The 16,883-nt window shown below is 47.7% G+C and overlaps 1 protein-coding gene across 1 annotated transcript in view; it reads right to left on the bottom strand.

Moving 5' to 3' along the window:
- Positions 1–16,051, bottom strand: part of fmr1 (fragile X messenger ribonucleoprotein 1) — a 30,952-nt gene extending 14,901 nt beyond the window's left edge. Inside the window, exons 1-4 of the mRNA XM_056284721.1 lie at positions 15,623–16,051; positions 3,182–3,234; positions 2,904–2,997; positions 2,082–2,153 (exon numbers count right to left, since the gene is read on the bottom strand). Of these exons, the coding sequence (XP_056140696.1) occupies positions 2,082–2,153; positions 2,904–2,997; positions 3,182–3,234; positions 15,623–15,673 (270 nt within the window). The 5' untranslated portion in view covers positions 15,674–16,051. The remainder of the gene's footprint in view (positions 1–2,081; positions 2,154–2,903; positions 2,998–3,181; positions 3,235–15,622) is intronic.
- Between the last annotated feature and the right edge of the window lie 832 nt (positions 16,052–16,883).

Genomic DNA, 16,883 nt, shown 5'->3' with positions numbered 1-16,883 from the left:
ATTTTGGAATGGCCAAGTCAAAGTCCTGACTTTAATCCAATCGAAATGTTGTGAAAGGACCTGAAGCAAGCAGTTCATGTGAGGAAACCCACCAACATCCCAGAGTTGAAGCTGTTCTGTACGGAGGAATGGGCTAAAATTCCTCCAAGCTGATGTGCAGGACTGATCCAACAGTTACCAGAAACGTTTAGTTGCAGTTATTGCTGCACAAAGGGGGGGGGGGGGATCCACACCAGATACTGAAAAAACCTGACTATTAATTTCACCTTCAAATTAACTGCTAATCCTAGAGGTTCACATACTTTTGCCACTCACATATATGTAATATTGGATAATTTTCCTCAATAAATAAATAACCAAGTATAATATTTTTGTCTCATTTGTTTAATTGGGTTCTCTATTTACTTTTAGGACTTGTGTGAAAATCTGATGATGTTTTAGGTCATATTTATGCAGAAATAAAAAATTCTATCTAAAGAGTTCACAAACTTTCAAGCACCACTGTATATTATGAAAACCGCAATGGTTAAACATGTTTGATGTCTTTTAATGAGGGCACTGAAATGACGATAGCTTGATCTCTGTCATTTTATGTCAGACTTGGTTGATTTTATGCGAGGGTCCGCCTAGGAGCCTGTGCATCCATAAACTGATAGGCATCCATTCCATTATCCAAACTGCTTATCCTGCTCTCAGGGTCGTGGGGATTCTGGAGCCTATCCTTGCAGTCATTGGGCGGCAGGCAGGGCGACACCCTGCACAGGCCGCCAGACCGTCACAGGCTGCCAGACCATCACGGGCCGCCAGATCATCACAGTTACTGATATGCAAAATGTTTTTATTGGGTAGATTTTTTAGCTTGAGCGCTACATATTAAGAACCTTTTATTTCTATATTTACCATTCAACTGACTTGGGCGCTGCACCAAAGTCTTACAATGGCAGAAAAAACTCAGTTTTTATGTATGTGTGTGTGTGTATTTCCCTTCTCCTGGTAGATGAAAAAAAAAAAAGGGTAATTTTTCACTAAGTTCAAACACCAGGGACGGAGAGATGCATGCGCCTGGAACATCATCAGATTTTCACACAAGTCCTCTAGTTCAGTTAGAGATGAACCATACTTCATATCTGGATCACAGTAAGAACATTGATACCAGCAGCGAGTGGTAAGGACCACTACCAGTTAGTGGTTAGGACTGGAAATTGACACCAGCCCTCATACAAACATGGCAAAGAAAAGCCGATTATTTTCTCTTAACCCTTAATGGATATAAGAGAAAGTCAATCTGTCCTGAAAATCATCCAGAGGTGTGACAAAACCTGACAGCTCTTCCTGTTTGACACTTGGCATCATGACAAAGTGCTGACTGCAGAGTCACTGTCTGCTATATAGAAATCCTGATGAGACAATATGTAAACCAGCCTATATTCTATATTACTGTATGAATGAGTTAATGCCCTGTGATGGACTGGTGGCCTGTCCAGGGTGTCTCCCCTCCTGCTGCCCAATGACTGCTGGGATAGGCTCCAGCATCCCATGACCCTGATTGGGATAAGCAGCTTGGATAATGGATGGATGAGTGAATGACTTGATTTTAAAGAATTGAAATGGTGTCGATAAAGCTCCAAATAAAGCCTGTGTGAATGTGAATGTGTACATACACCGGTGTGTTTTGTCTTTTGCTGAACTAATCAGTATCCATCCATTATCTTAACCGCTTATCCTGCCCTCAGGGTCGCGGTGATGCTGGAGCCTATTCCAGCAGTCATTGGGCGGCAGGCGGGGAGACACCCTGGACAGGCCGCCAGGCCAACCAGGCCCTGTGATGGCCTGGTGGGGCCTAATCAGTATTAAGTAATCAGTATTCATAAGTAAAAGTTAGGTCCCTGATCAAGACCAAGACCAAGAATACCAACAATATGGGACCAAGAATAAAGCCCTGAGGTACACCGCCAGCCATAGGTGTTCATATGTCCCTCCAAACTGCTGTAACAATTCATTCATTTAATCCTTGGGCGAAAGTGGTGCACATGGCTAACAGCTCTTATTTTTAGGTTGTTATTATGTGAACGAAGTCTTACCTCTCCTTTGACCATGCGGACCTTGGCCAGCCACCACCCACATGGTTCTTTGTCATTAGCCCTAGAATAGACCTGAAAAATACAAAAACACACACATAGACACTGTAAATGTCACACACAAGCATGCACACACAATGCCAGAAAGCTGCCAACAGGAAAAGGATTTAGTGGTAAACTGCAGATTAGCACTGGCTGAGGACAACCAAAAAGACACATCCAGAAAGAATAAAATACAGCATACTGATTGTGGATAATTTTTCATTAGTTTCAATCAACATAAAAAGTGGAATTTCCAAAAAAATTAACACTGACAGCTTTACGGATGACAAGCTTGTCACACAATATCCACTGAGCATTGACGAAATACTGTGTCACAGTTAGCAATAACCAAATGCAGTTATTTTCTTACTATCTGAACTACGTAAATTAAAAGAACACTGACCCCAGGCAACAGCAAAATAGTAATTGGAAAAATAGCAACTAAAATGAGAAAATTAAAACAGTGTTCTTTTGTACACTGTTTAGCTTGATGGTTCCAAAACAGACAATTTTAGCAGATAGGACACTCTCATCAAGAAAGGGGACAACTATAATCAGTAGTTTCGCTGGAATGAGAACCTGCAGATTCCCAGATCTTATGATACATAATGAGGGACTTAAGAATTGCTTGGGACCCTCAGTCCCTTATGCATCTGATGATGTATTTTGTGATCCATATATATTATATTGAGCATCTGATGATGTATTTTGTGATCCATATATATTATATTGACTATGCCTCCTTATTCAACCGTGTTTGTGAAAGTGCGGAATCAACCCTACCTCAACCTCATCACTCTCATTAATCTCCTTGTAGAAGCCTGCCGGAGGAGGGAAACGCACATCCTGGAACGGGATCTGACGCTCTGGCTGCCAACTGTAAAAACACACAGGCATTTAGAGAGGTGTTCGTATGCATGCGCACACGCACGCATGCACGCACACACACACACACACATACATACACATACAGAGAAGAGTTTACTCAAACTTGTTAAGCTTCTTAATCAAAGTTGTTAAAAATAATAGCAGCAAGAAAGTGTTTGCTGTGTATTACTCACTTGTTTTCAAATGCCACAGTGACCGATCCTTCATGGACATCCTTCACAAAAGCCTACATTATGAAAAGAATTCGGTTAACAGAAGGTGCAATACCAGGCTCTGTTTTGTCTATCAAAATAGTTAAAGGAGAAAATATATGTTGTATTTCATTCTACTGCCTAGGTGTATATTTTAAACTAGTCTCTCTTTGAAACCTACCATAAAGGTGATGTTACCACTGAACACACCCAAGCCTGAATACTGCTTTTCAGGGTTAAAAGTTTTGTCAATTTTTTTACAATAATTTTTAGCCTTTTATTTGTCATATTTATATCTATATAAATGTATTTTTGTACACCTTCTTACCTTCAGAGTTTCTGAAATAGATTGTGTCAAGTGTGTACAACTGAACGCTAATGTTAGCCAGTTTCTAACTTTGGCCATAAGTTACAGCAACTAACGTTCGCTAGCTAAAGCTAACGTTTGCCTTACCTAACATTAGCAAAATGATGTTAGCTAGCTCATAGCACCCTTTCATTTCCAAAGTTGACTAAATAGCTAGCTATTCAAACATTTGCTTTTCAACACACCTCTTCAGCAGATGAATAAATAAACAGTAAAAACGAATTCAGTAAATGGAACGCAGAAGAAAATTGAAAACAAAACCAAAAACAAAAACAACACAACATCAAGAACAGACAATTGCATATTTTGAATATGGTTATTTTTAATAGCCCAAATTTCTAATGCTGGCTAGTGAGCTAATAATGATGCTATGTTGGCGCTCACATTTTTTATTCCATAACTACAACTACTTATGCCTCAGAGTAGTTTGCTTTGCTTCAGCCGCTAACTTTTAGCAGCCCCTGCTGATATTTACTCATCACATGTTGCTTCAGGACAGCTGAAATGTTAGACTGCACATTTAAGGGTTAGCTTTTCTACAACACTGAACAGTATCAGAGTGAAGGCTGTGTGGCCATAAAGCAGGCCATCTTTTCCCTGAGTGATGTGGAAATTTATGAATATGGTATGAATTAAGCGTAGGATTCCACAACATCTAATATTAGAAAGCATTACAGCCACAGTCACGCTGTCTTGCTTTTTTGTTTTGTTTTGGACTTTGTTGTGGAAATATCTGAAACGCTCAATAGCTCCCATATGCTAAAATGATAATCGAACTCTATTCCAACAAAAAGATGAGTAAATACAGTGTAAATTCAGTCCAATTAACCAACTGCTAAATGCAGCCCACTGGTGATGCTGCTACCTGAACACCTTTAAAAGCCATGGAAAACCCAAGACAAGAACATCCACTCCATTCATCCATTATCCAAACCGCTTATCCTGCTCTCAGGGTCAAGGGGATGCTGGAGCCTATCCCAGCAGTCACTGGGCGGCAGGTGGGGAGACATCCTGGACAGGCCGCCAGGGCGTGCCCACACACACACACACACACACACACACACACACACACACAATTTAGTACGACAGATTCACGTGACCTACATGCCTTTGGACTGTGGGTGGAAACCCGAGCCCCCAGAGGAAACCCATGCAGACATGAGGAGAACATGCAAACTCCACACAGAGGTAAACCCGGGACGACCCCCAAGGTTGGACTACCCCGGGGCTCGAACACAGGACCTTCATGCTGTGAGGTAACCGCGCTAACCACTGCGCCACAGTGCCTCACATCCACTCCAATGCACAATCAATCTGGACAGAAAACGTTCTGAAAAACTCTGGAAATACAATGAGAATGAACAGGAACTTCAATTTGGAAAAAATTGTTAGAAGTGAATGTTTTGTCAAGCAAATGAATGACAATTTTAGTTCAATTTAATGACCTTATGACTGACTTATGGGTCAGTGCAACAGATATAACAGGGCAGCCTGTTTGCCAGCGACAGCCCCATAGACATTTAAGGGACTGTCTTGGGTGATGGGGTCGTTGAGACCACCTGACTCCTCAGGTGGGGGCTATGTAGCGATCGGAGAAGAAGGTCGCTGGACTGATGATGGCTATGTGCTGGAGAAGCACAAGGGTTTATGGGACTGTTACGTTCAATGTTCAAATTGTTGTTCTATTAATGTTGTGTTCATTGTTGTATCGTTTGTTTGGGGGTTTACTGGAACTGGGTAGATGACTATGTTACTGACTGACTGACTATAGGACCGTGATTAAGACTTGTAATGTTTAATAATGACCTTGTTAGGGGAAGCCACTGATTGGCAACCATGGGGAGGGGCAGAATAAAGGAGCACTCCTGGGGACATGAGAGTTGCGAATAAGAGATCTCTATCTCTCGTTCTTCCACGCCGGCTTGCCACATTGGTGTCAGAAGTGGGATAGAGTGAAAGAATGGAAAGGATGGTGTCCGCAGTGGTGTCGCGGTCTAAGCATCGGTTTTGTGTCGATGCAGTTACCCACATAGTCAGATCCGACTATGGCGCAGGGTCCGAAATTAACACTTGCCACCTGCCAAATGCGAGTAGATTTTCTGATTAACCCCCCCCCCATCTCTCTCACTCCTTAGCAACAGCAATAACATAGCAACAACAATAACAGAAATTAACCAACCAAAGTGCATTAGAACAATAACATAGCAACAACAATAACAGAAGTTAACCAATCAAAGTGTATCAGAATGTTGCTAGACGCTACTGGCGGGTAACATTACGCACACACTCGAGAGGAACAACGACAGCAGCACCCGTCAAACTCGGTACTAGCCTACTCTATTCTTTTAACTAATGTTAGTGAGTAACACCGGTTACGTGGCGATATTTAGAAGGGGCAAAACCACCATCAAAAAGACAACCATGCCCCGAAGAGGAGGAAGAAGCCACCATCACTACCAAACCGAAAAAAAAGAAAGTTTGGTGAAAAGTGGAGGTATGACGATAAAGGAGCTGCGAGAGGCTGGCTGGAGTAATATACACAGACCATGATAATGAGTTGCTCCATCTGCTGCCAGTATGCCAAAAACCGTAGCAATTCATTTGTCATTGGTAACAAGATAATGAAGGTAGAAAACACCAAGGAACATGAGACCTCCAGATGTCACATTACCTGTATGAATACCTCTCAGGCTCAATTGGATTCTGTCCTCGCAACATCCTCCGTAAAGGCGCTAATAGCCATGTCCGAGCAGACCAACATGAGAATGCAGAACATGTTTAGGACTGTGCATGCCGTTGGCAAGAAGGCCAGACCACTTTCCAACTTTGAATGGATGTGTGAGTAAGTGAATTTAGTTGTCATCTCAAAATATCCTTATACAGCGTAAACAAAGTGTTGGCTGTAGCTAACGTCAGCTAGCTAGCACTAGTATGTGACACCTAGCTTGCACTAATGTTAGCTGTCTGCTAGCTTCAACACCACGAAATAGGTTAAAACTGATTGGCGGTCCAATCTCAACTCAGACACACTCTCAAATCTACTGACGATGCAGCTGTCATCTCCCGAGATCAGGGAGTATGACCCAACCAGTTCTGTTGATCTGTGGCACCAAGACTCTGTCAGGAGCAGGAGGCCAGAATTCATGAACGGTGCAAAGACAGTGGCTACTGTAGAGTGAGAAGTAGTCTGGGACTAGGGATGGGCATGTGGAGCACTCGAGCAGTTATAATAACACTGCAAATAAAACATGAAATCATACTTGTAACATTTTATCGTTTAACCATTGACTAATTTTACATAAAACTATTTTTGCTTCAGATCTACTCTTGTCACATAAGCTTTTATTCAACACAATACCTTATTCTCTCATTGATATGTACTGAAAACGTATATATGGCATAAAAAAAGCTACTAATTATTTTGGCCAGTAAAAAATATGCTTGGCCGGTAGATTTTTTCATCTACCAGTCCCCTTGGCTTGTAAGCCAAAAAGTTAATTTTGGACCCTGTATGGCCGGATTCGATGAAGCAGCAATAATTGGCAACGCTGTCTTCGGGAGAGGGGCGGAGTTGGCTTGTGCTCATCACATGAATGCGTCTCTGTGTGTGTTGGAAAAGGCAGTGGTTCGGCCTGGATTCGCCTTGTCATGAAAGTGGCGAGGCATCTCCTTTGAGACTGCTGGCTGGTGAGATGCAGTTGGCGAACGCGTGCAGTATGAGGGTGGGTATTTGAATTAGAATAGGGCGCGATTGGCCACTAAGTTCGGAGAAAAAAGGAAAAATCAAAAATAAATGTAAAAAAAAATGGAGAGGGAGATCCAGAGACTGAAGCGGGACATCGAGCAGACCCTTTGGTACTTGGAAAACTTGGCATGGCAAAAGACAGAGCCTGCCAGAGACAGAGGTGTTCTAGCCCAACCTGATGGCTCAAGTGCACCACGGCCCCACCATTCCCTAGAGGCCAGGAGGACCAGCGCCGGGGAACAAACGCTTCCCTCCTCAGCTGATCACCCCCTGGAGGCCAGGATGACCAGCACCGGAAAGCAGCGTCCCGCCACCATCAATCGCTCCCTTGGAGGCCCAGAGGACCAGTACCCGGGAACGCATATTGCCCGCCGTCGCCAACAGCCCCCTAGTGAGCAGCAGAAATACAGTGCCTAGAACACCAGCCAAGCTGCCCAAGTACAATGGGATGGCACTGCTACAGCCATACTTCTCACAGGCCAATTGGCAACATGGCATAACGGGTGATGTAATGAAGAGACTGTCATTCACCTGGCTCTGGCATTAGCGGGAAAGGCCTTGCAGGTGCTTCTCGATCTAACCCCAGTGGAGCAGCAGGACCTCCAAGCCCTGACCTCCAGGCCTTAAGCCTTGGTGCCTTCGATTGCAGACATTCGACAACATACCCAGCACGGTTACCCACAGTTCGACACAGCCGTCAAAGAGGAGCTGGCCTGGCATGCTTTCCTGTGGGGGCTCATGCCGGAACGTCCGTGCCAACATGTTCCCCTCGCCATGCCCCAATCCCTCTGTGGGGCTCTCAGTGAAGCTGAACGGGCCAAGGTAGTACTGACCACGCGACTGCCGAGCACCGGCACCGAAGGCCAGAGCCACCCAGCCAACGGGAAACAACGGCGGAGTGGTCTAGGGAAGGGACTGTCACTCAAGTCTCCAGTCCCCATTTCATGGCCGATATATGCTGGTTGGCTGCATAGGTTGTACTAAGGGATTATATTTGGATTGCCAACTCGACGGTTGATCCTGCAGGGCCCTGGTAGACAAGGGCTCTACCATTTCTCTGGTGTGGCCTGGCGTCCTCTCGGGCACCACTGATTCACTCTCACTGGCATGGTTCCCAACCAACACCCAGCTGATGATGGTGACTGGGGAAAAGGCTGGAATGAGAGGGAGGAAGTCGCTGCGAGTCCAGGCCAGGGACCAGGAGGTGCTGCATGAGTTCTGGCTCGCCAACATCTGGGACCCGTGCATCATCGGCCTAGAACTGCTGACCTGCTGGGAGGCCCGTGTTATTGTGCAAGGGGCAACCATAACCCTCGGTACTAAGACTGTGGCACTCCAGTCTGGTCAGGAGAGAGATAGACTCAAAGACCGGTGAGCCAGATGCCAAGCAGCTGCTGCCCAGCAGGCACAGATCCCATGTGCTTCGTTGCCCTAGCAACCCAGACCACCATCCAAGCCGGTCACCAGCACACCCACCACCAGCAGCCCTACATCACCCTGACCTGCCTTGGCCCTGCCTGCTGAGTCTGCTGTCCTACCCTCCGCTGAGAAGAGTGAGGCCATACACGACTTGTGGCAACATAACAGTAACAGCCTTGACCCACAGCAATGCCATCAGTTGAGGCGTGTCCTCGACTTCACGGACAACTTCACTGCTAGACACGAGGACTGCAGGCAGCCTGGGCTGGTTCAGCATACCATCGAGATCAGCCCTGCCCAGCCCATCTATCTGTGGCCCCATCGGCTGACCCTTGCTAAACAATGGGTGGCAGAGGACAAAATTTGGGAGATGACTGCTGCTGGGGTGATTGAGCCCGCCGACAGTCCATGGGCGGCTCCAGCCGTCTGGGTGAGGAAGAAGGATAGTGGCTGGCAGTTCTGTGTGGACTATTGACGTTTTAATGATGTCACCAAAAAGGACTCTTACCCACTCCCTCGGATCGACGACGCCCTCGACCACATCACAGGGTCCAGCTGGTTCAAGCTCCCTCGACCTACGCAGTGGCTACTGGCAGGTGGAGCTGGCTCCCAACGCAAGACCGAAGACCACCTTCACCATCGGGCAGGGTCTGTGGCAGTTCCGCATCATGCCATTCGGGCTCTGTAATGCACCAGCTGCATTTGAGCGGCTGATGGAGAGGGTGTTAATGGATGTGCCCCGAAGCCGTTGCATTGTGTACCTCGATGACCTCCTGGTACATGCCAGCAACTTTGATGGAGCCCTGTCCAACCTGTGTGAGGTCCTCGCTGCCATCCGTTGGGCTGGGCTGCAGCTGAACCCTACCAAATGTCACTTGCTGAAGAGGGAGACTAAGTTCCTGGGCCACATAGTCAGTGAGCATCGTGTGGCTACTGACCCAGTAAGGTGGTTGCCATCAGAGATTGTCCAACCACTGCTAATGTCTACGAGCTGAGAAGTTTTCTGGGCCTGGTAACACTACCCCTGTTTCATCCGGGACTTCACCACTATCGCTAGTCCACTCCACCACTTGATTGACAAGGGCCGTTCATTTGACTGGGATGACGCCTGTGCTGCAGCCTTCACTTGACTCAAGGTGGCTCTCACAAAAGCCCCAGTCCTGGCCTACCCTGATGCCAAACAGTCCTTCATCGTGGACACTGATGTAACGTGGGGGTTGGCACTGTCCTCTCCCAGCAGGGAGGAAACGGAGAGCAACGGCATACATCAGTCACACCCTGAGTCAGGCAGAAAAGAACTACTGCGTACCTCGCGCGAGCTGCTGGCAGTGACTCTAGCGGTACAACACTTCCAGCCATATCCACAAGGCAGCCACTTCTTCATCCGCATCGATCACGCCTCACTTATCTGGCTCTTGAACTTTAAGCACCCTGAGGGTCAAGTGGCCTGATGGCTGGAGACCCTTCAAGGGTATGACTTCGAAATCCAGCATCAGGCGGGGCGATATCATCGCAATGCCGACGCACTTTTCCGGCACCCCTTTGCGGCATTGGAGTACCGCTACTGCCAATGGCAAGAGGAATGGGACCAATTGACGCCAACGGTGGTGGCCGTCCAGGCAGCCAACGAGGAGAGGTTGTCACCATGTTCCTCGCAGCAACTAAGGCAGCAGCAGGAGGCAGACGTGACCCTGGCACTGGTGAGGGGCTGGCTTGAGACAGTGCGGCGCCCCGAATGGACAGAGGGGTCAGCGCTGGGGCATGAGGTAAAGGCCTACCACTCACAGTGAGGCAACCTTGAGCTCCACCTTGAGTTGGTGTACCGGAGGTGGCAAGCTCCAGGACGAGGGAGTGATCTCTTGCAGCTACTGGTGCCCCATGTGCTCTGTCCCCAGGTTCTCCAGATGGTCCATGGTTTGGTGGGGGTGGGGCACTACGGGAATGCCAAGACCCTCCACCGCCACCAGGGTTGGTTCTACTGGCCTGGCTGTTGATGAGACGTGGAGCTCCACGTACACTGCTGCGACTCCTGCACCGCCCAGAAGGGACCAACCCAGCGTTCCAACTGCAGCAGTACTTGGTGGGGGCCCCAATGGAGCGGGTCAGGGTGGACATCCTTGGGCCTTTCCCCGTCACCAACTCTAGCAACTGCTACATCCTTGTGGCTAAGGATTAGTTTACAAAGTGGCCAGAGGTGTATGCAGTGCTGGATGAGAGCACCACCACAACAGCGGAGAGGCTGGTGGATCAGATGTTCGCCCGCTTCGGAGTTCTCGCCGAGCTCCACAGTGACTAGGGGTGGAACTTCTGAGTCCCAGGTCTTCAGTGAGGTCTGCCAGTGGCTGGGGGTGAAGACGAGGACGACATCACTTCATCCTCAAAGTGTCGGACTGGTGGAGCGGTTCAATCATACTCTGGCCACTCAACTTGCCATCCTCACCAGCCAACATCAATGGGACTGGGACCGCCACCTGCCCTTGGTCCTGTGGTCCTACCGGACTGCTGTTTATGAGTCCAGCCAGTGCACACCCACTGCCCTCATGTTTGGATGGGAACTCTAGACACTGGTGGACTTGGTGTTTGGGACCCCACCTGAGCCTGAGCTTACCGGGGGAAAAGACATAGACTACCTCTGGAGACTGAGGGATCGCCTGCAAATGGTCCATGACTACACCCACCAGATCCAGGCCAACTCCGGGGTATGGCAGAAGAGGGCCTATGACACCTGGTGCCTTGGGTAAGCCTTCAAACGAGGAAACAAGGTATGGGTGTATCGTCCAGTTCGCAAGAAGGGGGATTTCCCCCAAGCTTCGCAGCCACTGGCAAGGGTCCAGAGAGGTCGTGGACCGGCTGTCTGACGTGGTGTACTGGGTGCACATGCCTGGCCAGGGATGCATGGTGGTGCTGCACCAGGACAGACTCTCTCCATACCGCCCCCTCTCTCCGCCTGTTGTTGGGGCCAAGGATGAGAGTAGCACCCCATGTGCTGATCAGTGTGCTTCTCCTCCAGTTGCACTTCCTGTGAGCCCTGGGCAGCCTGTTCGCCAGCGATGGCCCCACGGACATTTGATGGACTCTGTCTTTGGTGATGGGGTCGTTGAGACCAACTGACCCCTTAGGTGGGGGCTATGTAGCGATCGGGGAAGAAGATCACTGGACTGATGATGGCTATGCGCTGGAGAAGCGCAAGGGATTATGGGACTGTTACGTTCAATGTTCACATTGTTATTTTATTAATGTTCAATAATAATCATTCCACTGTGAAGCCAAAACAACAGCCCTCCCCAGGTAATGACCTCTTCTTCCCATCATAAGATCCTGAAAGAGGCCATGATTAGATGCTCTTGAAATCTCCCCCAAGCCGGCAGGGAAATCCATTGTCAGAGCTGATGTCACTGCCTTGTCACAACACTTGCTTGCTCGGACACCAAATCCCCAATCAGCAATTTCAACACATAGTATGAATCGTGTACTCTCCTGCTATGAGAACCCACAGCCGACATCTCCTCGTCCTCTTTTCCCCCCAGCTACATTAATAGTTGGGGATTCCATAATCAGGAACATCAGTTTTCTCAACACAGCCACTCACTGTTTCCCTGGAGCCACAGTCCCTGATATCCTGTATAAGCTCTCGGGGTTGATCCGCTCACTCACGTCCTCCACGAATCGAGTGATCGTTCATGTGGGGACAAACGATGCAGCTCGTCCGAAGTCTGAACTAACCAAAAATGATTTTATTGACCTTTTCAGCTTTTTAAGTACTTGTGGAAAGTCTTTTTTTTTTTATTCCAGGTTGTATTCCGACACTGGCCAATGGAGCAGGGCATTTCAGCAGAATCCTCGGCCTGCGCACATGACTCATCTCCGCCTGCAGAGCTCACAACATAGGTTTTGTTGACAATTTTAATGTTTTGGGATCATTTCTTCTTCTTCAGAACTGACGGAGTCCACCCAAACAGGCTGGGTAGCCGGATGCTAGCTGCCAACCTGTAGCATATCGTACAGTCTTCTCCACGTGACTGGCTGTTTACATCCCACACTTCCCCTCCACTTCCACCAAAGGTAGCACCCCACAGTACTGTCCCTGTTTTATTTCGGATTGAGTTTAGATTTTTATCGCTCACTTTTAAGGCCTTAAAAAAATCTTGCTACTACTCACATTTCCAATGTATTGACCTGGTATTAGACCTCTCGATCCACAGATGGAGCCCTGCTGGTTATTCCCAGGTCTCGGTTTTTCACAAAGTGTGACTGGGCTTTTGCTGTTAGAGCCCCCACACTATGGACCTCTCTTCCTATTGAACTAAGAGAAGCCAAGTCTCTAGCTTCTTTTCAATCTCGTGTTAAAACTTTTCTTTTTGTGAACGCTTTTACAAATGTTTGATATGTTTTTATTTATACTGTTTTTATTTTGACTCTTATTTTTGTAACGGTTCTGATTAACAAATTGCATTCTCCCCTTTTGCCCTTATTTTATGGTTTTATTTGTTAGAGCTTTTTATTTTATTCTCAGGTTTCTTGTACGTGTGTCATTTTTAACAATTTTGTCCTGTTATGTGAAGAACTTTGTAAGCTTGTTCAGAAAAGTGCTATATAAGTTTATTATTAATACATGCGGAGTCGGATGACGTCAGAGCCGATCTGTGCATGACTTCTTCCCATACGAATGGAGAGAAAAGGCTCCGCTCAATTTTCACAATTTCACCAACAACTCCCCTACAAAAACACCCAAATAATTCTACAATAATTAATTCTTTCCAAATAGAGCTATTCAAGTCATCTGGTGAAAACTCATGTATTTTTTCATATCACTATATATATCACAGAAAAATATCGCAATGTGAGTTTTTTTCCGATATCGTGCATCTCTACCCCAGACCATCACACTTCCTCCTCCATGTTTGACAGTTTGTGTCACACACTGAGGAACCATCCTTTCGCCTACTCGACGGTGTAGAAAAACCTCTTTTTCTTATTTTGTCATCTTTGCAATGGCCTTCTTACTGCCACTCGACCTCTCACACCTGCCGTTCGAAGTCTTCTCTTCACAACTGAAACTGAGACTTGCTTACATGCTGGGAGCTGCCTATCACATGAGCTGCTGACTCTCAGAAACTTGTCCTTCTGCTGCTGTTGTGGCTTTGGGTCTGCCATACTTGACAGTTTCCTCCAGTTTCCACTGACAGCTTGACATTCTTCGCAATTTATCTAAACACTTTTAAGGGTTCCAATGGTCGTTCCGTCTTCTGCTGTTAATTGCCCTTTCCTTGCCATTATATCAATATCAATATGCTACTTTGTGCAGTGGAATATTGTCAAAATAATGCTTCAGAGGGTGTAATAACGTCCCAACACTGCTTTTATACAGACATAGTTTCTAAGTAAGCAACAAAAGTTGGGACACTTGTAGGAATTGTTTGAATCGACTTTCAAGGTTAATTTACTTACATTGTTGCAGCACAAATAAGTTGTTAACCCATTACTTGTTCCCTGAGAAGAAGGCCTTTTTATAACTCTGAAATTACATTACTTTTCAGTTTTTGGGAAGCTAAACTTTATCTTTTAAACCTCTGGCAGTTTATCGCTTTATACCATTTCGGGTTATACACTGGACATGAACCGCTTACATTTCAATAAAAACTGGAAAATGGGGGGTGCTCTAAAACTCTTGACCGGTAGTGTAGTATGTCCAAATCTCACGCGCACTCTAACTGAAGCCAGTTATGACGTGTATTTGGTTAAATAACTAGAAACAGGACAGTGACCAGGTCTGAGCTCAGACCTCCGTTTTCCAGAACGCCGACTGTTGTTAACACAGCACTTAAGGCAGTGTTTCTCAACCCAGTCCTCCAGGACCCCCTATCCTGCAGATTTTCATTGTAACCCTGCATAGGTAGCCCTGCTTGTACTTACTCAACCAGTCATCTCATAGCACTTAATTATGCAAGGTGTGCAAACTCAGACATTCATTGCTGATTGGTTGAATAACTACAAACAGGTACCTATTCAGGGTTGCAAAGAAAATCTGCAGGATAGGGGTTCCTTGAGGACTGGGTTGAGGAACACTGACTTAAGGGATCACTCTAATGCTGCCTGGCTAGATGGGTAAATAATCGCTGGTACAGGATCAACTCCCACAACAGCGGAGTCCTATACCTGTCAAAGAACTGACGGCCAAACCTGTGGACTCCTAACCGTCCTCACTACCCGCGCACTACACTGACGGAGCGGAGTGTGATGGGAGACGAGAGGAATAGCAGGATCCATCCCTAGCAGACCAACTCTCACATGACCACTACCCTCCTACATATCATACCTGCTGCTGCTGCTGTATGTACGTACACCCCCTTGAGCCCAAACACAGGCACACACCTCACGCAGCCAAATCTCAGTATAGTACATCCACGTTGTGTTCTGAATCCCAACGACGACACATTTCCCCCTTTCAGGACAAAGACGAGTAACCAAGTCGAGACGCCAGCGACGGCAACGTGTGGGGGCTTGAAGCTACGCTTCAGATCCGAATGCAAAACGAAACGACTACAACTGACTGGCGTAAACACGGCGTCCCAGCGACGACCGAGGTTGAACGAAAACACATAACGCCCCAACAACTGCGAAGTCGGCGGGGGCTAACGTGTGTAACGTTAGCCCCCGCCGAGGTGGAGGTATGTCACGTCTGGGTTTGTTTACAAGATTTCCGTCCACTGGTGGCTCGGAAGAGGCAAGGCCCAAAAGGGGGCTTAACCCTGTTTCGGCGAGTAGCTACGTAGCGCTTAGCCGACGGCACTACGACGACTCGCCGAGCCCGACGGTTAAACGGGTAAACGCTTCGGGGGGGGGGGGGTCCGGTCCGGACGGGCAAAGCCAAACACAGTAGCCGGAGATTTACCTTGTAGAAGGCGCCGCTAGCTCCCCTCACCTCCACGACCAGTTCGTCCATGACGGCAGTTGAGCTCAGCTCGCCAGCTAGCTAACTATCGTCGGGCGTCCGTGAGCAGCTAGCTAGCTAGCTAGCCGGCTAGCGCTATGCTAGCCCAGGGAACGGGTTTTGCACAGTGGGATTCCTCCGCTAGCCAAAGGTAGCCGGCCGCCAGACAGACAGACTCGACAACAGGCCACGGAAATCGCGAATGCGTGCGATACCGTTCGGCCCCCACGGACCAGAATTTGGGTTTATTTTCTGCTGGGTCTGTAGTTCCGCCTCTCTCTCTTGCGACGCGTCAACGGCGAGGCGCGCAGCTCGCACCGCTAGCCCGTAGCAGAAGGTGCGCTAGCGCGTTGTGTGATTACTGATGCATCGGCTACCGCTGGGCGCATCCTCCAGGTTCTGACCCGCTCCGTCTGACGTCACCGCCTTCTTCCTCGTTAACTTCCAACCTGCTCCGAGGCGTCAGAGCGGATTGCTGCTCTCCACAGGTAAGGCGCAGGAATGCCCCCCTTCCCCCCCCGCCGCCTCGCTTAACCATTTAGATGTGTGCTTTAAACAGCCGCCGCCTCGCGCTTCTGCGTTTCTTCTTCTCTTCTTCTGAGCACGACTCTTGACGATTTGCTCGGCCCTCCTTTCGAGGCAACCTCTCGACTCCTTCGCAACCTATTGGCCCCGCCACCATTCTGTGTGGACACAGCGCCGGGACACAAACCTTTATCACGGTTCGGTCAAACCGTGTTGGCGACACCCTCTTACGGTCTTTCTGCCATCATCTGCAGAACATATGCAGAACATCTGCTGGGAGAACGCACGGAGGAGCACCGGGCAGGCCACGCCTCGCAGGGCTTCAGCACCTGGGACAGCAACCACTTCCTTACCGAGGACGCATAGGTGAGCTTGTTCAACACCTTTAACGTTTCATACTTTAGCTGCTGAAGTTTTGTGGATTGGTCGTATCTGCTTTTCCCTTAAGACGTCAATAAAAACGCAAATGGATGCAACCCGAATACACTTGTACATTTAACGCAGTGTTTCTCAACCCAGTCTTCAAGGAACCTCTATCCTGCAGATTTTCTTTGCAACCCTGAATAGGTGCCTGTTTGTAGTTATTCAACCAATCAGCAATGAATTTTGTCAGACGTTGCACACCTTGCATAATTAAGTGCTGCGAGGTGATTGGTCGAGTAAGTACAAGCAGGGCTACCTATGCAGGGTTACAATG

This window comes from Lampris incognitus, chromosome 1 (genome assembly GCF_029633865.1).
Source record: "Lampris incognitus isolate fLamInc1 chromosome 1, fLamInc1.hap2, whole genome shotgun sequence".
NCBI classification, from domain to species: domain Eukaryota; kingdom Metazoa; phylum Chordata; class Actinopteri; order Lampriformes; family Lampridae; genus Lampris; species Lampris incognitus.
The sequence above is the reverse complement of the archived record's forward strand: the minus strand, read 5'-3'. Positions and strand labels throughout refer to the sequence as shown.